The 20,666-nt window shown below is 43.2% G+C and overlaps 2 protein-coding genes across 3 annotated transcripts in view; one reads left to right on the top strand and one right to left on the bottom strand.

Moving 5' to 3' along the window:
• The first annotated feature begins 1,041 nt into the window (after positions 1–1,041).
• amz2 (archaelysin family metallopeptidase 2) lies at positions 1,042–14,387 on the top strand. Of its 2 annotated transcripts, none has more exons than XM_081392470.1 (7): positions 1,042–1,243; positions 10,533–10,815; positions 10,903–11,076; positions 11,309–11,437; positions 11,599–11,762; positions 13,262–13,438; positions 13,607–14,387. In XM_081392470.1, the coding sequence occupies exons 2-7, from the start codon at positions 10,533–10,535 to the stop codon at positions 13,733–13,735; spliced, it is 1,056 nt and encodes a 351-aa protein (XP_081248596.1). In that variant the 5' UTR covers positions 1,042–1,243; the 3' UTR covers positions 13,736–14,387. The 2 variants fall into 2 exon arrangements, with proteins under 2 accessions (XP_081248596.1, XP_081248597.1); XM_081392471.1 differs by having other exon boundaries at positions 1,165–1,243; positions 10,498–10,815; positions 13,607–13,928.
• Positions 14,366–20,666, bottom strand: part of slc16a6a (solute carrier family 16 member 6a) — a 7,765-nt gene continuing 1,464 nt past the window's right edge. Inside the window, exons 2-6 of the mRNA XM_081392469.1 lie at positions 18,975–19,225; positions 18,716–18,859; positions 17,004–17,132; positions 16,090–16,881; positions 14,366–15,898 (exon numbers count right to left, since the gene is read on the bottom strand). Coding sequence (XP_081248595.1) covers positions 15,672–15,898; positions 16,090–16,881; positions 17,004–17,132; positions 18,716–18,859; positions 18,975–19,212 — 1,530 coding nt within the window. The 5' untranslated portion in view covers positions 19,213–19,225 and the 3' untranslated portion in view covers positions 14,366–15,671. The remainder of the gene's footprint in view (positions 15,899–16,089; positions 16,882–17,003; positions 17,133–18,715; positions 18,860–18,974; positions 19,226–20,666) is intronic.

Below are 20,666 nucleotides of genomic sequence, written 5' to 3'. Positions count from 1 at the left end.
AAAATCGATATACAGTAGTCAACATTTGAAGTGGATCAAAAAAGTTGTCCTAAGACAAGAACAGGTATTGTTCAAAAGTCACGTATAACTTTGATGAAAGGTTTTGATTCACTTTAAACGTTGACTACTGTAGATTTCTTTCCTCTATTTCTTTTTTTATGAATTCACTTTAAAAACAGAAAGTTGCCTTGTGTTTTTGGTCCTGTTTAGGTTAAAGTGGACAGCTTTAGCTCAGGGTTTTGTTAAATGACTGTTAAAGCAGTCCAGGTGCCTTTCTGTGTAGTGGTTTCTACAGGCCAAGCAAAGGCCTTGCCTTAAATGTCTGTAGATCAACCAAAGCTGGTTTGATAAGACAAATTGAAATGTGTTGATGGAGAGACTAAGTCTTAATGTAATCTTAAAGAAAACAAGCACTGTAATCTGACTGTTGGTAGTAAATTGATATTAACTGATTGCCTGATTTAAGGTCTTTATGTATAAAATCTGTAAAAGAATTTGCTTATACAATGTTGTGTATCTTTGTCGAGGCCATAATCACTTGCTTTTGTATAGTGTTTTCTTATTGTTTTTGTTGATCACATTTGTTTAATAATTCTGTTTATTAAATCTGATTATGTTATCAGAGTGGTTGTTTTCTTTTTTTTCCGGTGACTTGTCATTTCAGTGAAAAATGAGGTTATATCGACCCAGCATCCCACTAATAAAACATCCTATGATTTCTGAATAAAATTTTGTTTTATAAATCATGCATTTTCATTCTATCATTTAACAACTGCTACTTTTCTAAAGATATCTTTCAATTTTTAACACATTTATGTGCTTTTATTTTGTTATTGAATTATGTTTGAAATATCTCTAATTATAAATGGGATTAATTACTCACACAGGTCCAATTGTTTTATAATATTTGGTACTGTATAAAATAGAATATGCTTTTAACCGTTTGCAATTAAATACATTTTAACAAATTGTTATATATTGTAACGTTTCCCAAAATCAGAAAAAATAATAAAGCTGGTTTAAAAAAACCAAACAGCTATTACAGTGATTGGGACTTTACATTTGAAAAACACAATGGCAGCCAACGTGAAACTCGAATTTTGTTCTGATCTGAACAAGCTTGCGTAGGCTGCAGCTCAACTAGGTTTGCCGTTTATGGTTTCAGTTTATATTGCTGTTTCGTTCATTATTGTTCAGTTTTACCTGAAACATCCAGTCTTCGACGTTCATTCTGGATTTAAAGGTAGCTTCAGCTTTATTAATATGTGTTGACACGTGCGTTTGATCTGTTATAGCTAATCAATTTATTTTATGTAATAATCTCAACGAATGTCAAGTCGAACTGCGTTGTCATTCAGTCGTGTGTGTGTGTGTGTGTGTGTGCGTGTCTGTGTGTGTGTCTGTGTGTGACTGCGAAGTCGCATTCCTCTGACACGCCGTGGTAAAAACAACTTAACTTTAATAATTAATGGCGTGACATTATCGCAATATGACACATTCAGTACATTCCAGTGTAGCTTATATAGAGCAAGTGTGACAGACAGTAAACGTTGGACACAATACAGTAAATGACAGTAGCCTACAGTATACGGCAAGACACATTACTACACCTGTATACTTGATTTTTATTGTATGTAGGTTAGAGAGAGAGAGTTGGTGAGCCAAATTTTTGAACAGTTATTCAACATGATTAAATAAATAACATTTAATTTATTTACTTTCTTAATGCATTTCCTTGGTTTTATTTTCAACAACAACAAAAAATACTGTATTTTTATTTTATTTTAATTTACATACCATCATTTTTTACCATTTAAATGATTTTTTTTAAATAAATGAATCATTTTACTCTGCAAGTAGGCTATTTAGGCCTGGTTTCACAGACAGGGCTTAGATTAAGCCAGGATATTTAAGTAGATTTATAAAACATGCCTTAGAAAAAAATATTACTGATATGCATCTTGAGACAAAACGTTTCGTTTACTCACGTAACCTCTGTTCTCTCTAGAAGAGGGAACGAGTATTGCGTAGTTGCTTACGCTACGGGAAAGCCTTTCTTTCTCGAGATACTGAAGCCAAAAATTATCCTTAATTTTTATAATCTTGTCAACGCAGTGCGGCAGCCTGCAGACCTAGGGCAAGCTAACTAGCGTGCCCATTGGCTGCCCTGCGGCAACTGCAGCAGCCTACCGCTGAGCCCTTGGCGTGACGTCACGACCAATGAGCGCGCTTGGCGCGCTTAATGCGTCACAGCCCGCGAAAAGGGGTGTGGCTTAGCGTATATAAACAGGGCTCGGAGGCTGCTTCTCTGGTTTCTGTCGCATGAAGCGAAATGAGCTCGTGGCGCGAGCACGGCGGGCTACGCAATACTCGTTCCCTCTTCTAGAGAGAACAGAGGTTACGTGAGTAACCGAAACGTTCTCTTACGAGAGGTTCTCTCGTATTGCGTAGTTGCTTACGCTACGGGAACGCCCTTGTCAATGCCGTGCGCGCCCAGCATCCACTGAATGAGTCCCAGGGAGAGCCCGGGGAACGTGATAGCGGAGAGCCGGGCAGCCCGAAGAGGGCTAGCGCCGTACATAAGCACACACTAGGGGGTTAGGAGCGGCACGGCCGGTCCTAACTGACAATTCCCTGCATAGTGCAGCTCAACCAGTAGAGCTAAATCACACAACGTAGCCCGCGCACAGATAGTGGGCTGGCATACGCGAGACTTAGACTGATAACACTTTCGCCTGCAAGGCGGGAACATCCAGGTTGTAAAACCTAACAAATGTGGAGGGGGAGGCCCAGCCTGCCGCTGCACAAATGTCATGAATGGGAATCCCGCTGGACCATGCCCACGACGAGGCCATGCCTCTAGTGGAATGAGCTCGAACGCCCAATGGGCACTGCAGGTCTTTAGACGCATAAGCAGCAGCAATAGCGTCCACTATCCATCTGGACAGGCTGTGTTTCGAGGCGGCGAGACCCTTGGTGCACCCACCAAACGAAACAAAGAGCTGATCCGAGTGCCTGAAAGCGGCGGACCGTGAAATGTAGTTTCTCAACGCCCTGACCGGGCAGAGGAGATTACTATCGGCCTCGCTGCCGTGCGTCGGCAGGGCTGAGAGGGAAATGACCTGTGCTCTGAAGGAAGTGCCCAAAATTTTTGGAACGTACCCATGCCTCGGTCTGAGAATGACTTTGGAGTCATTAGGTCCGAACTCGAGGCACGCGGCGTTAACAGATAACGCGTGAAGGTCTCCCACTCGTTTGACTGACGACAGAGCTATCAGAAAAACGGTTTTGAGCGTGAGGTATTTCATATCCACAGTTTCCAAGGGTTCGAAGGGATGCGCTCTCAGGGCCTCCAAGACCAGAGAGAGATCCCACATAGGAACCGAGGGGGGTCGCGGGGGGTTCATCCTCCTGGCTCCCCTAAGGAAGCGGATGACGAGCTCGTTCCTTCCTAATGCGCGGCCCTGCTCAGAAACAGAGAGCGCTGAAATGGCCGCAACATAGACTTTGAGCGTGGAGGGGGACCTGCCCGCGTCCAGTAGCTCTTGAAGGAAACACAGTACTCGCGATACCCCACATGTCTGTGGATCGAGCCCCTTAGCAGTGCACCATGTGTTAAACACTGACCATTTCGACATGTAGAGCCGCCTCGTAGAGGGGGCTCTAGATTGTATGATCGTGTTCATGACCCCGTCTGGCAGATTAGCGTGTAATCGTTGAGGCTCCACGCATGCAGAGACCAGCGCTCTGGATGGGGATGCCATATCGATCCGCGTGCTTGAGAGAGAAGGTCTCTCCTCACCGGTATCGGCCAGGGGGCTGAGTCTGCCAGCTGTATTAGATCCGGGAACCAAGCTTGGTTCTCCCATGATGGGGCTATGAGGAGCACTGAGTGGCGCGCTTCCCTGATTCTCTCGATGACCTGAGGCAGCAGAGAGACCGGGCCAGATCTGGGCCAGCGCGTCCTCGTTCTTCGAGAAGAACTCTGGGCAGTGAGCGTTGTCTTTTGACGCAAAAAGGTCGACTTTCGCTTTGCCGAACCGTCGCCACAGTGACTGGACTGTTTGGGGGTGTAGAGACCACTCCCCAGGGGGAACGTTGTCCCTGGACAGTCTGTCGGGGCCCTCGTTCAGGTGGCCAGGCACATGCGCGGCTCTCAGCGAGCGCAGAGAGTGCTGAGCCCACACGAGGAGGCGTTCCGCCAGGGTGCAGAGCATCTTTGATCTGACACCGCCCTGGTGATTCACGTAGGCCACTACCGATGTATTGTCCGTGCGGACTAGAACATGGTGACCGTGGAGGAATGGGAGGAAGTGTTTGAGCGCTTTCTCGACCGCGAGCATCTCTAGACAGTTTATGTGTAGGAGATTCTCCTGGTCTGACCAGCGGCCATAGACCGGTCTGCCTTCGAAGAGCGCTCCCCAACCTAGGTTGGAAGCGTCTGTCGAGACAACTTTCCGGTGTGAAATCACTCCCATAGTCACTCCTGTGTGATACCATTCGGCTGCCAGCCAGGGCTGCAGGGCTGAAATGCAGCCCTGATTCACTCTGACTCGCAAGCCGCCGGCCGCCCAGGCTCGGTGGGGCACGCGCATTTTCAGCCAGCGTTGGAGCGGGCGCATGCGCAGTAAACCCAGCTGGAGCACTGCTGCAGCTGAGGCCATATGCCCCAGGATACGCTGGAATGTCCTCAGCGGAACCCGGCTGCCTATTTGGAGGGATGCGGCGAGGAGGCGGATGCGGCGCGCGCGCTGCTCCGACAGTCTGGCCGTCATAGCCACCGAGTCCAGTTCTATTCCAAGAAAGGAAATTGACTGACGGGGTGATAGCGAGCTCTTGGTCCAGTTGACCGAGAGACCCAGCTCCTCCAGATGGCTGAGAAGCGCTGTTCTGTGAGACACAAGTTCCGTCTCTGACTGCGCTAGAATAAGCCAATCGTCCAGATAATTCAGTATTCGCATTCCCTGTTTCCTCAGGGGAGTGAGGGCCGTGTCCATGCATTTCGTAAATGTACGGGGTGCCAAAGACAGGCCGAACGGCAGGACTGTGTACTGATATACTCGACCCTCGAAGGCGAATCTCAAGAATGGCCTGTGACGGGGAGTTATCTGGATCTGAAAGTATGCGTCTTTTAGATCGAGAGAGATAAACCAGTCTCCTGGGCGAATCTGCGCGAGGATTTTTCTGGTTGTGATCATTTTGAACGGCCGTCTCATGAGGGCTTTGTTCAGATGTCTCAGATCTAAAATAGGTCTGAACGCTCCGTCCTTCTTGGGCACGAGGAAGTAGCAGCTGTAAAAGCCCGACTCGCTCAAAGAAGGATGAACCTGTTCTATAGCCCCTTTGCGCAGCAGCTTCGCTATTTCTGCTTGAAGCAAGTGCGCAGCTTCTAAACTCACTCTCGTCTCCGTCTGTGCTGTATAGCGCGGAGGGCGACGAGCGAATTGAAGCGAATAGCCGTGTTTTATAGTTTTCAGCACCCATTCTGACGCGCCCTGAATCGCTTCCCATGCTTCCGCATGCATAGCTAGGGGTCGAATGGTCTCTGGGCTCAGATCGCCGCGCTGCGCGGGATGGGGAGCCTGTATCAGAGAGAAAGGCGCGGCGCGCGCGCCGCTGGTGCTCGAACACGGGGGCTGGTAAACAGTATTGGCCGACTGTACAGCGTTCAGTAGCTCGGTCCCATCGGATGGAGCGTGATTTGCTGTCAAACATCCCAGGCGCGAGAGTGGCGTGGGGATTATAATGTCTACAAGTGAGTGCGCGTGCTCGTGAGCGGGCGCAGGGTTTACACTTATGACACGGCCAGTGTTTGGGAGCTTTAGAGGGTCCGTGACCCAAGGTAACTGGCTGGCAGAGCGAGCAGCGGGTAGGTGTGAGCACAAGGTTGTGGGCACATTTTCTACATTTAATACTCGAGCGGCTTGCGACCGCTTCATGAGAGAGCGCTCTGTACGCGTTACCATGGGGACCCTGTTTGTGTGAAGCAGTGAGCACATGGGAGTGGGCACATTTTCTACACTTATAACACCCTCGGCTTGAGCCGCTGTTGCCCGGGGTAACCGAGTGGCAGAGCGAGTTACAGGTAGATGTGAGCACAGAGTTGTGGGCACATTTACTACACTTATTACTCGAGCGGCGTGTGACCGCTTTATGAGAGAGCGCTCTGAACGCGTTACCATGGGGACCGTGTTTGTGTGAAGCAGTGAGCACGTGGGAGTGGGCACATTTTCTACACTTACAACACCTTCGGCCGGAGCCGGAAAGCCCGAATTTACACTCTTTCTGAGATTTATTTGGGCCGCCGTAAAAACGGCGTTTGTGTGCAGGCGAGCGAGTGGTATTACTGGCTCGTTGGCTGCGGTGTAAGCTGCTGCAGTAGCCTGCACTGAGGGGACTGACAGAGCTGGGCGTTTTGATGGCGGTCCGGCCGCAGCGGGACTCAGCCATCTCTTCCTCCCTGCGGGTGCTAGGAGGACTTCGCGGGCTCAGACTTCAGCGTTATCTTGGGACGCGGACCCCGGGGGGCGGCGGTCTGTGACGGCTGGTCGAGCGCGACCTAGGGCGGCCGCCCTGGCGTCGCTGCGAAGTGGTTGGTGGCCGAGACGAGCGCTGTGTGGAGCTGCGCGCAGGAGGCTGAGCTTGAGAGCGGCCTGCGGCTGGGCTCGAGCGGCGAGGCAGGAAGAGATTCATAGCCTGCGACGCCTTCTGCACTTCAGAGAAGCGGTCCACAATCCCGCTGACCGCAGGGCCGAAGAGGCCGGTGGGCGAGAGCGGGGCGTTGAGGAAAACAGCGCGTTCTGACTCACTCATATCCGCCAGCGTCAACCATAAGTGTCTGTCGATGACCGTGAGCGCGGCCATAGATCTGCCGATGGCTTGTGCAGCGGTCTTGGTAGCACAGAGCGAAAGGTCCGTCGCGCTGCGCAGATCTGTTAAGGCTGTATGATCCGAGCCCTTCTCGTCCAATTCGCGGAGGAGGTCGGCTTGCAGGATCTGAAGAACAGCCATCGAGTGCAGGGCAGAAACAGCTTGGCCGGAGGCGGCGAATGCGCGGCCGGCGAGAGCTGATGTGGTCCTGCAGGCTTTAGACGGCAGGGCAGACTTTGAGCGCCATCTAGCAGACGGCGGGCAAAGGTGCGTTGCCACCGCTTCCTCAACGGAAGGGATGCCGGTATAGCCTTTCTCGGCGGCCCCGTCCACCTGGGAGAGAGCCGAGGAGACAGACGAGCGGAGTCTAGCGGAGAAGGGCGCGCTCCACGACTTCGATAGCTCAGGCAGGAAGGGTGCTGACCTAGAGGCTGGCGCTTGTCGGCGGCTAGGCAGAAAACACCCGTCGAGTCGGTTAGGCGCGGGCTCCTTGGGTGGGGACCAGTCCAATCCCAGTCGGTCGACCGCTTTGGTGAGGAGGCGGATAAGCTCCGCGTCGACACTGGAGCGGGACCTGCCAGACTCAGGAGTCGAGGAGGCGGAGCGGTGAGAGCCCGACCACTCCTCGCTGTCCGAAGCAAGCAGAGAGCAGCTGTCAGCGGCGTCATCTGCTTCATCCCCTGAGGCGACGGCAGTGCGGGCAGTAGCCGGCCGCTGCGCGTCGGTGAAGGGCGGGGGAGAAGGAGAAAGTGAGGCTCGCGGGAGGGGCTCCGGCGAGCGCTCAGCTATAACCACCGGCTCGGGAGGCCTTTGAGAGCGGCGTTTCTTCTTACGCGGCCCTGAAGAGGCAGCCGGGGAAGGTGGAGGATCGTCAAACATGGCGAGTCGAGCCCGCAGGGTCGACATCGGCAAGTCCTCACACTGTTCGCAGCCGCCCGAGGAGAGGGCGCGGGCTGCGTGGTCGAAGCCCAGGCAGAGAGCGCAAACCACGTGGCGGTCTCCATCGCTGAGCGGGGCTCTGCACGAGCCACAGGATGAGCGAGGCATTTGCAACAACGCCTCGCGCTCTTTTAGATGCAAAAGTGTGTCGCGGGGCGAACACACAAACACATACAACACAGAGCAGTAAAGGATATGATCGCCGGATAGCGAAGCAGGCAGGGAAAGCTGAAGGCGGCGAAGGCGGCCGGCGTCCTCAGGCTGAGATCCTCGGCGTGCTGGTCGCTTGTTTCGACGGCGGCTTCCTCAGAGAGCAGCGATGCGAAGAGCTTCGCTGAAAAGACAGAAATCAGAGAAGCAGCCTCCGAGCCCTGTTTATATACGCTAAGCCACACCCCTTTTCGCGGGCTGTGACGCATTAAGCGCGCCAAGCGCGCTCATTGGTCGTGACGTCACGCCAAGGGCTCAGCGGTAGGCTGCTGCAGTTGCCGCAGGGCAGCCAATGGGCACGCTAGTTAGCTTGCCCTAGGTCTGCAGGCTGCCGCACTGCGTTGACAAGATTATAAAAATTAAGGATAATTTTTGGCTTCAGTATCTCGAGAAAGAAAGGCTTTCCCGTAGCGTAAGCAACTACGCAATACGAGAGAACCTCTCGTAAGAGAACAATGGTAGTGACATATTAAAGATATACCAGTGCAAGTTGCTTTCAGTTAAAACAGCTCAAACATGCGTTTTAATCTGGGGACCAGTTTAAGCCTTGTCTGTGAAACCAGGGGATATAATGTTACAAAACATTGTATTCATCAAAGAATCCTGAAAAAAAAGTAGTATCAGGATTTTCATAAGCAGCACAACTGATAATAATAAGAAATGTTTCTTGAGCACCAAATCAGCATATTAGAAGGATTTTTTTATATTAGGGATCATGTAACACTTAAGCCTGAAATAATGACTGCTGAAAATTCAATCATTTAAAATACGTTTTTTTTTTCACAATATAACCGTTTTTACTCTATTTGTGATCAAATAAATGCAGTCTTGGTGACTTTAAGAAATATTGAAAAAAATCTTACTAACTTTTGAACTTAGTGTATATTTTATATATTATATTAAGTTGGGAGGTTTTTAAAATTTGAATAAAATGAAAACTGAAAGACTTAAAAATCACATGAGCCAATATGTATTCGAACTTAGATAACATAACAAATGTTTAAACTGAGAAATCTTACAATTTTATGCACAAAGTGAGCTCATTACAAATTTGATTCCTGCTACAGGTCTCAAAATAGTTGCGACGGGGGCATCTTCACCATGGTGTAGCATCTCCTCTACTTTTCAAAACCGTTTGAAGGCGACTGGGCATCAGGGTTATGAGTTGCTGGAGTTTTGGTGCTGGAATTTGGTCCCATTCTTGCCTTATAGGTTTCCAGCTGCTGAAGAGTTTGTGGTCGTCTTTGACTTATTTTTCGTTTAATGATGCGCCAAATGTTATCTATAGGTGAAAGATCTGGACTGCAGGCACCCAGACTCTTCTACGACGAAGCCATGCTGTTGTAATACCTGTATTGTGTGGTTTTGCATTGTCCTGCTGAAATACACAAGGCCGTCCCTGAAATAGACGTCGTCTGTAGGGGAGCATATGTTGCTCTAAAACCTTTATATACACCTTTCAGCATTCATAGATCCTTCCAAAACATGCAAGTTGCCCATACCATCAGAGATGCTGGCTTTTGAACTGAATGCTGATAACACGCTGGAAGGTCCCAGGAGGACACGGCGTCTGTGATTTCCAACAAGAATGTCAAATTTTGACTCGTCCATAGACCATAGAACACTATTCTACTTTGAAATAGTCCATTTTAAATGAGCCTTGGCCCACAGGACACGACGAGGCTTCTGGACCATGTTCACATATGGCTTCCTTTTCGCATGATAGAGCTTTAGTTGACATCTGCAGATGGCACGGCGGATTGTGTTTACCGACAGTGGTTTCTGGAAGTATTCCTGGGCCCATTTAGTAATGTCATTGACACAATCACGCCGATGAGTGAGCAGTGTCGTCTGAGGGCCCGAAGACCACGGGCATCCAATAAAGGTCTTTGGCCTCGTCCCTTACGCACAGAGATTTCTCCAGTTTCTCTGAATCTTTTGATGATGTTACGCACTGTAAGATGATGAGATTTGAAAAGCCTTTGCAATTTGTCGTTGAGGAACATTGTTTTTTAAAGTACTGCACAATCTTTTTACCCAGTCTTTGACAGATTGGAGAGCCTCTGCTGCCCATCTTTACTTCTGAGAGACTCTAAGACATCCCTTTTATAGCTAATCATGTTACAGACCTGATCTCAATGAACTTAATTAGTTTCTAGATGTTCTCCCAGCTGAATCTTTTCAAAATATCTTGCTTTTTCAGCCATTTGTTGCCCTTGTGCCAACCTTTTTGAGACCTGTAGCGGGCATCAAATTTGAAATTAGCTCATTTAGTGGATAAAAGTGTAAAATTTCTGCTATGTTATCTATGTTCTATTGTGAATAAAATATTGGCTCATGTGATTTTATTCCAAAAAAAAAAAGTCCCAACTTTTCCTGAATTCAGGTTGTGTATATGTGTATATATATATATAACATTCATAATCCTTTGGAGGTGTTTTAGCAAGTTTGATTCACCTTGCACGTGGATGTCTGTAGTGTGACTGTGTTTGTGTGTGTATTTCTATGGACAGATGGAGGTTATTAAGCATCCTGTTGAGAGACTGCATACTGCTCTCCTGTCCACACGGAAAGATTTAATAAAATTATTTCAAAAATTCAGCAGAGCAGAGAAAACGTTTCTAGAAGATGGGCTCCTACCTGGCAATTCACTTTTCAGCCCCATCACCATTCACTCAGACTCGGACTGGATTCGTGCACATCCAGAAGATCTTCAAGACTTTCAGAGTTTTTACATCAACCCATACCGCCGTTCTCCAGACCGTGGACATAAAACCATCTATATTCAAACTATTGGTTAGTGTACTTTATGTAAAACAGCTTAAATGTGTCATTTATTATCATGTTTACATTTGTAATTTGATCATGTTGATAAATCCACAGGCTCTTTTGGTGAAGGAGCGGTTGTGGCAGAGCAGTATGTCGAATGGTTGAAGGACTACTGTCAGGCGTTCTTTTACGGACTAGTGGTCAAGCTTTTACCACCAGTAACAGTTGCTTCAACAGCCTGTTCATTTCAGGTCAACAACAACACACATAACCTTCAGCTTCATGCTGGTTAGTATTGCTGCAACAGAACACAACCAGAATATAGTCAGTGAGGCAATTACATTTGGCAGACTTAAATTTGGTTTGGGCTTCATTCTGGTATATAACACCTAATTTTCACAATCCAGTCAATTCCTGATGGATAAAATCTGTTTTGACTGAAATATACATTATGATAATTGCACATGGGTTACAAACGGCAGTTCACTTTGACTTTTAAACTGCTTTCTTTTATTTACAGGAGAGCTGTTGAACTTCTTGAAAAGGAGGAAGCCCAGAGATGCTTTTTGCATTGTGGGGATCACCGTGATTGACTTGTACCCTAAAGAGTCATGGAATTTTGTTTTTGGCCAGGCTTCTCTAACTGAAGGTGATTTTTGATTCAGTTGCAGTGGTCTTATTAACTTGTGCTTCAAATGTTGTTGTAACTTTAAAGGAATGTTGTCATTGTAGCCCAGGGTGCGTTTTGATTTAATACACCTTTTGTCATTTTAGCAGTTCAATTAAGTTTGAATGTTTTTGTTACTGTAGGAATGGGAGTCTTCAGCTTCGCCCGATACGATGATCATTTTTATGAGAGAAGCTATGCAGGGCGGCTTAAGAAGAAAATAGAGCTAAAGCAAGGAGACTATTCTGTGTTTGATAGTTACTACACTCCTCCAATCACCAGCGTTCTCCTCCTCCGCTCCTGCAAGGTGAAGTGAGATGACCGTGCTTCTAAACTCCCCAACCCTTACGCAGAAAAAAGTGCATCAATGCTTTTTATGCTTTGGAATATACTTATTAATATATTTAAACGCAAAACCAGTGAACAGATATTTTAACAAAGATTTTTATAGATGAAAAGACACTATCTGGGTCAGTGGTTTTCAACTGGTTTGGCCATGGGACCCACATTTTCCAGTGGTCATCAGACTGTGACCCAAATTTTTCAGAATTTTAACCAAGCAAATTTATTTTTCAAAAATGGTTGACACACAAACACACATGCACGCACGCACACCCACTGTCTCACTTTACTTAATATACATATTATTGAAGAATATCACTAACACTGATCATCAGTATCAGGTAAGTCTATGAAATAGTAGTAAGTTGGCATGAGCGACCATAGTCATCAAAAATATAGAAAAGAAGACAAAGTGAAAATAAAGTGGTATTTTGGGTTAAGGTTTGGCTAAAGTTATCATGGTAAATACACAATACTAACATAAACTGTTAATGAAACATGTGTACACTGATCCTGATGAATAGAATGTGTTTTAGCTGGGAAGGATTTGCATGCAGGTATAATGTACAATGCACCAATTATGTAATTTATTGGTACAGTTTTGGTAATTTCATTCAACGTATTAATTGACAACGCAACTAGGACGTTGCATGCTCGTAATTTCCTTTGCTCTATAGTGAAGTGATCCCAGCAAGCAATTTTGCATTTAAAAGAGGTCTAATAGCAGTCCAAACACAGCCCTGACGTCTAGGCTAAAACAAGGCGAAAATGTAATAGATGTCTAACCATAGCCCAAGAATAGACTTGTCATCAATTAGATAACATGTCAAAGAAATTAAATGTTGACTTTGCTTACATGATGGTATATCATACATCTCGCAAGTTAATTTGGCAAAAACGACATGTAGCCAAATTCAAATTGGCTAGAAGTGGGTTACTCATAGCCGGACTGTTTCGGTTCTATAATTAACCTAGACCATGTAATGACGGCTATTGCTTGCTAGGAATATATTGGCATTTGCGTGCAATTGAAGAGCGCGCACCGTGAGCACAGTATAACGTCTGACAGGAAAAGTTACGAAAGTAACGTTGAATAATGACACTGACATATAGCCTGACAACATCTCATCTGACAGCAGATAATATCAGCACAGCGTTTTTCTCAGGCATACTTTACTTAAACTGCATCTGACAGTGGAGTCGACAGGAGTTCATTCACGTCTTTCAAACTAAAAGTCTCGCATTTGAAAAACACTTCATACTTTTTTTGTTATTGTTGTTTTCTTTGACTACACAATCCGCGACCCACACAAAACGGTCTTGCGACCCACATTTAGGTCGCAACCCACCGAAACACAGATCTAGGTCATTGTGTGGTTGAAAATGTGTGTGGCTGTCTGTAAGTGCACTAAACTTTGTATTTGAGCTCTTTAACCAGACCTGTTATTTGTGCATCTCTTTTAGACCCTGACTCATGAGATTGGACATATATTCGGAATGGAGCACTGCCAGTGGCTAAACTGTGTCATGCAGGGCTCCAATCACTTAGTGGAGTCTGACCGTCGGACACTTGTCCTGTGCCCCATCTGTTTACGTAAACTACAGTCTGCCATTGGATTCAAAATAGCTGACAGATACAAGGTAAGCCCAAATCTATTTTGACTAATTTGCATGCACTCTAGTGTTCTGGCCGTCTGATCTAATCAATATATCATGGTATCAATCAATCAATATACAGTAACATCAGTATACAGTTACATATTATGTTACAGAATGTAAATATATATAATACCGGTATGTACTCTATAGGCCATACTGCACTGGATTGAAGATGGAGCTGACAGCAACGGACAACATTCAAAACCCACACAAGCCTTTCAAGAGCATAAAGACTGGTTTTATAAGTGCTTACAAATATTGGACAGTGAAACACCATGACCCAGCAAGTTTGATCTTTTGCTACCTGCCGACAAGCAATGTCAATGCAAGTTTAGACATGCTATATATGCACATTCTTGAAAAGAGCTTTGGTGAGAAAGCTTCTGCTTGGAAAATACAGGTAAATGTATATGTAAAGTAGTGCTTTTGGTCTGTATGTATGGATCAAACAAAATAAAGTTTTATCTCTCTCTTTCCTTTGTTTTTGCTTTTAAGAGCTCGGTCAAACAATTTTCAGACAGCAGTCTAAAAAAAGTATGTATTTATTTATTTTTTATCTGATTTAAAGATTGTCTTTTGTGCAGAAAGAGAAGAGAACATTGCACATTCACATTCCACTGAACATACAGCATATAATTCCTTTCCAGTTATAAAATTCAAGTCATGTGACAGTTGTTCGATAACAACAAATACAGTTTTACCTATAGAGGTAAGTGATGAAGACACTTTCACATTTGAATTTGGTTTTGCATTACATTGGACATCCTTCAACTTCATTTCACAGTTGCATCAACCTGAGCTCTGTAAAGTATTGAATTCACAGTATTTCTATTTAATAGATATATAAGTGTTATCCACAGTTGAAAACACTATCATGAGCATTGTAAGACTAAACAACACCATAAACTGTGGAAGCCTGTTTCCGCCACAGAATAAAAAATAAAAATAAAAAAGCTGATTGTGACTTTTTTTTCACAATAGCGAGTTTACATCTCGCAATTCTGACGTTATAACACGCAATTGGGAGATATAAAGTTAAAATTGCAGGATATAAAGAATAAAACATTTTAATTGTGAGAAAAAAAGTCAGCCTTTTTTTCTTTAATTGGACTTTATAACTCACAACTGCGAGTTTATATCTCACAGTTCTGAGAAAATAAGACTTTTTCCGCTATTCGCATTTATAAAATTGTTCATATGGGTTTAACGTTTAGTTACAGGAACTGGTCCTGTAGTATACTAGTTAAAAGCTGACCTGAAATGAGCTGAATATGAAGTACTGAAAAGCAATCCATCACTCTCTTGCAAATATTCATAAAAGAATATTAGGGAAAAACTATATAGTTCCTTTTTAAAATAAAGCATCAAATACCCCATGCCATTTCTATAACATTTAGATTTTGTATTAGGCTATATGAGTTTTAAGTTGCTGAATTCAACATTATCTTTCGTAATTGCTTTACCCATCAGTGCCTAGTAGTCACCCATTGCCTATAATCACTAAAACCACAAAAATTTGGTTTCCTGTTACAGATTATGTTTGTTTCTTTTGTATCTGGGTCTCTGATCAACAAAAGTCCTAGTGTTTACTTTCAAGTCTAATAATAGCTTATCATGACAGCTACTGCTAATATAATGTTCTATAATAATTACATTTATGATCTCAGGTATAAACAACAATTGCACATCTTAAAGGGACAGTTCACCCGAGAATTATAATTCTGTCATCATTCAGTCATCATCATTTCACATCTCATGTCGTTCAAACCCACTTTTGTTCATCTTCGAATCTCAAATGAAGATATTTTTAATGAAACCCGAGAGATTTATGTCTCTATTTTGAACATCCGTTCCATCAAAACTTTGACACTAGTTCATAAAGGGATAGGAAATAAATTCATATGAATTGAACTGTTTAATCCAAGTTTTTTGAAGAAACATTTTATATGATGAACAATTTGATTTAGGCTTTTATTCCCATACAAACATTGATCAATGCACATGTGTAGAGTAAATAAAATATTCGTTAAATAAAGTATCAGCTTGTTTGTCAATGATGACCGAATTTCAATTTTTGGGTGAACTAACCCCTTAAGCAATTATTATGAATCATAATGTAGTTGTTCTGCAGATACATTCAGTTTTAAAATGTTTCCTATGTTATCAACAGGTATGATGGATCAGTTCAGTTAAAATCACAAAGGATGTCTTTTTTTCAAGACTTAATATCTTGGATATCCAATTCTAGGAATTCCTCTGGCCTGTCTTTGTCTTTGGACACTTGCTCCACTGTGGGTTTATTCTGTCCACAATCCTTCCTTGAACACAGATGACCTGTCTTAGCTGGACGTACGAACCCAAGGAAAATGGCACCTAGTCCCATTCCCACAGCGCAGGAGTAGAATGCAGCACTGTACCTTTGGGTAATATCCACAAGGACACCTAGAATATTTGGGGGCAAATGCAGTAAGTTGCTTGTGTAGGTTTGCATTTTATATACGCTATTGTATATAAAAGGGGTCAGTAAGATTTTTTTTGGAGAAATTAATACTTTTATTCAGTAAGGATGCATTAAATTGATCAAAAGTTGAACTGTTTTCAACACTGATAATAAGAAATCCAGTTGTTCTTACCTCCTAATGGTGGACCAGCCAGTCCTGCAAAGCTCTGAATACAGACGTAGACGCCTACAGCTAAGGGCATCCTCTGGATCCCTACGACATCATCCTCGGCCAACATTGGGATGTGCGTGGATGCAATGTTCCCGAGTAAGAAGCCATAAAGCACACTGCACACTGTTAGTCCCCAGAAGCCATTTACCACAGTGAACAACACCAGGACTACGCACATCAGTGACACGCATACGAGAAGTACATATATCTTCCTGATGTGCCCCCAGTTCAGGACCCATCCGATAGAGAGACGTCCAAAGATCTCAGCAACGGCCATTGTTGACAGCATATAGGCAGCCTTGTCTCTTTCGGTACCCAAACTGGCGCTGAGCTCCACCACATACAGCTGTGGGGCAAAAAAGCCCAGTGTTGCAAAGAGACCAAAGGCTGAATAACACAAAAAACTACCTTCTTTTAGCACAGTCAAATCCAAGAGCTTATTTCTACTCATAAAGTCCTGTTGTTTTGGGAGGATCTGAAGTGGTTCAGCTTCTCCCTGTTCCTTTCCAGATTTGAGGTCCCGTTCCAGCTCATCAACTGACTGTACACCTGAATCTCCAGAGCTCACAGAACCTTGCATTTGTTCTTCAGGGAGAGAGTATGTGATCTTCTGCTCAGTTTCTGTTGGAGAAGACTTTGGTTTGATGACTATGGGACGGAGCAGAGCCCCACAGACAATAACGATGCCCTGCAACGTTCCAATCACCACCATTGTGTACCTCCAGCCAATCCAGTTCTTAAGAGCTGTGAACGCTGCAGAAACAAGGAAACAATATGAGCGACTCTTCGTGTTACAATTATACAACTCTTGTTTTAACATAATAACACATCATATTTGATGGTATTAGCTTGCAGTTGAGCACGCCTGCCCTCACCTGGAGCAAAAGCAAATATAGCAAATGACTCTCCAGTGGAGGCCATGGCTGTGACCACAGAACGACGCCTGCTGAAGTACTGGGACAAGATTGTGACGGTTGGCAGAAATGTCAAACAGTAACCCAGTCCTACAGAGAGGAAAAGACATCTGAAAATCATTAGATGCTTTCTTTTGCTTATAGCTGGTAAATCAATCTTTTCAATCAAACATATACATTATTAGTTTTTATTGTAAAATGTCTTTATTTACAGACAATTCTGGACAAGTTTAATTGTACTTATATATTATATACTAATATATGAAATATAAACATCTAACAGATATGAACAGTGTTGGGGTAACGCATTACAAGTAACACAAGTTACCTAATAAGATTACTTGTTTCAAGTAACTAGTAATGTAACGCATTACTTTTAAATTTACAACAAAATATTTGAGTTACTTTTTCAAATAAGTAACGCAAGTTACTTTATTTTCCATTTATTTACAGACACCTCTCATGTTGAGAGAAATCGAGAATACACATGATGGTTATTGTAGTTCTAGACTAAATGTGAGCATGCATTTACGCATCTCACTTGATTCAGTATTCCTCAAAATGAATAAAAATAGTGAAATGCAAACTCAGAATAATTTGCAAGCCTGCAATAATTAAATTTTAAATTATTAAACAATAATACTTTATGTATTTCATCTCATTTTATTAACCAATGTCTTTGCTGCTGACCTTCAATGATCCAATTCAACCATACTAATAAGGAAAAATGACTTTAGATAAACATCACATTTGTGTTTCATTTTTGTATTTTTATTGTTGAATAACTTGTATAACACGGCATAATGAGTGGCAGCATTTATATTGAAAATAGCAGAGGGCCTAACACAGACCCCTGTGGCACTCCATAATTTACTGACGTTATCTTATGCTATCTTATGACGATTTTTTCCAAAAAATCAAAATGGTAACGATCCGATAGGAATGATCTGGACAACCTTAATGTCTGTCCCTGAATATCAGGGACAGACATTAAGGTGGTTTAGATCATTCCTAGTTTCCACTGTTATGCCGTGTTATCCAAGTTGACAGAGTGTGTTAAATATTGGATGACCAGTAATTTTCTATTATTTAATTCAGATAAGACTAAGGTATTACTTATTGGACCAAAAACCTCTACACATCTCTTAGAATACAATTTGCATTTAGAAGGATGTACTGTTACTTCATCCTCCGCAGTAAAAGACCTGGGTGTTATATTAGACAGCAACTTGTCTTTCGAAAATCATATTTAATATATTACAAAAACAGCCTTAGAAACCTCAGAAACATTGCTAAACTATGGAACATGCAATCTGTTTCTGATGCAGAAAGTCTTCAGTGTCACATGATTCTTCAGAAATCATTCTAATATGTTGATTAGGTGCTCATAAAATATTCCTTATTATCAGTGTTGAAACCGGGCTGTGCTGCTTAATATTTTTGTGGAAACTGATACATTTTCCCCATGGTTCTTTAATGAATAGAAAGTTCAAGAGAACAGCATTTATTTGAAATAGATATCTTTTGCAACGTTATAAAGTATACAGTACTTTTTACTCTTACTTTTGTTCAGTCTAATACATCCTTGGTGAATAAAAATAGGCCTATTAATTTGTTTTTTAAAAATCATGCTGACCCTAAACTTTTGAACGATAGTTCAAGGCTTTACCTACCAGTCACAATCCCAATACTGATGTACATCTGATTGATGGAGCTGGTGAATGCAGTTGAGATTGTGCCCAGAGATATGAGAAATCCACCAAACATCACAACTGGCTGGAAGCCGAATCGATTACTCAGAACTGATGATAAAGGAGCTGAAGGGGCATAGACATGGATGCCAAAGTCACAGAAATGAACACATACTGTATAAAGAGTCAACATGCAGCTAAGCGGAGTTCTAAAATTTAAAGCAAAAGTGACCGTTTTTACCTGTGAAAGTCATAACAAAGACACATATTGAAATGATCCATGATACTCGACTGTTGCTCTCCCCAAAATCACTCATTAGGTCCTTGAGGAAAATCCCAAAACTTTTGATAACCCCATAAGTGAACATCTCCACCAGGAAAAAGGCCACAGCCACAATCCAACCCCAACCACCATCTGGGACCTCTGAGTACACTTTAGAGCCAAGGCAACCTTTCAGTCGGAAAATCCACTGTGCCATTTTGACCTATGACCTGTGAATGTGACAAAGACAAATGTAAACTATATTAAGTTTATAAGTCTATCAACTTTTACAGCCACTCACATCCATCAGTAAAATGTATTTAAACACGTCTATCATCATTCATAAAGAGACATGTCCACAATGCAAACAAGCAATATATGGAAAAAAATCACTTAAATGTACATGGTCGATAATTCTATGAACAACTTTTATATTGAATTTAAATTTCAAACAACTGCTAAATGTAAAAATTCAAATACTAAAAAATTCTATAGTATACAAATAATATGCTACTATGTGCTATATGCTAAAGACATACCTGTTACTTGTAACCATGTTGCATCTAAATTGTATTTATTTTTTAATTTGATACATTTGGTCTATTTAGATGTTTATTAAATGTTATTGGTAGAAAATGGCACAATCGCACAAATCAGTTTGACACTGTAGATCCACATTTAGGTAACCAATCGCTAACGTCATCATTCTCAGCCACTCCCTCTGTTCGCTGATTGGACCGGTTAAAAATTGGCCGGAGAAAACCCGTGAATATACCGCAAACCCAGACAACTTACTGAAGGAAAATGAAAATTGAGCGGGAGTACGTAGGATGGTGGAGCCAGGCTACCAAATCACATCCTGCTCACCCTCTCTAGACGCAGGCCTAATGGGTGGAGCTTTACCTAATTTAGGCTAGATCATGGGTAGGGTTAGGGCGTGGCTAGATCTTCAATTTACGGACCATGTCTTAAAAAAGAACAAAACTTTGTGAAAAGCGGTGAACAGTGGGTGCTTAGTTCTCAAACGGAAGGCTGCGTCCTATAAGGCAGCAATGATCGGCAACCACGTCATCAAGCACCGATGAAAGGCCATTTCAGTTTGAACAAGGAACCTTGAAAGGCAGCCTTTGTTTCGCGTCCTTCATTCAGCTCATTTTGAAGGATGCATCAAGAGTATCCTTCACTTCCTTCAATCACCCACAATCCTTTGCACACATTCCAATTCACAAAAAAGAACTGATGGACAACTAGTCAGTAGCCTACTATTCATTACAAAATGTGCATTATGAAATGTAAGACAAAATATTATGTTTTTGGAGATGAAGGCATAAACGTTATATTTTGTTTGGGTGTAAATTAATTATTAGGCTTCTAACACTAAACTGCCAATAATGTAGGCCACTAGGAGACCACTGACGATTGCAATAATAGAAAGCCAGTTGATATAAAGGTTTTTGAGTATATTTGTGTCATGAGTCCGTGGTGGCGGAAACATTTGTGACGTAGCCATGCACACTTAATAGACCGTCTCATTCTAACGTTTAGTGCTGAGAAGGACTCTATAGCCTCCAAGCCTCCGAAGGACTGGACTAGGACACACTAAGAACTAAGAACCAATGACTAAGAACACACACACCCTCACTAGTCTCTAGGATGCTGCAGCCTTCTGTC

This window comes from Scardinius erythrophthalmus, assembly GCF_964197995.2.
Source record: "Scardinius erythrophthalmus genome assembly, chromosome: 18".
In the NCBI taxonomy this organism is placed as follows: Eukaryota; Metazoa; Chordata; class Actinopteri; order Cypriniformes; family Leuciscidae; genus Scardinius; species Scardinius erythrophthalmus.
This window is presented reverse-complemented; position numbering and strand designations above follow the sequence as displayed.

Bases quoted from the DNA above. Each gene is read 5' to 3' on its own strand.
- amz2 (XM_081392470.1), top strand. From the start codon at position 10,533: ATGGAGGTTATTAAGCATCCTGTTGAGAGACTGCATACTGCTCTCCTG. The intron at 10,816-10,902 runs GTTAGTGTACTT...ATAAATCCACAG, and splicing joins CATCTATATTCAAACTATTG to GCTCTTTTGGTGAAGGAGCG. The intron at 11,077-11,308 runs GTTAGTATTGCT...TTTTATTTACAG, and splicing joins TAACCTTCAGCTTCATGCTG to GAGAGCTGTTGAACTTCTTG.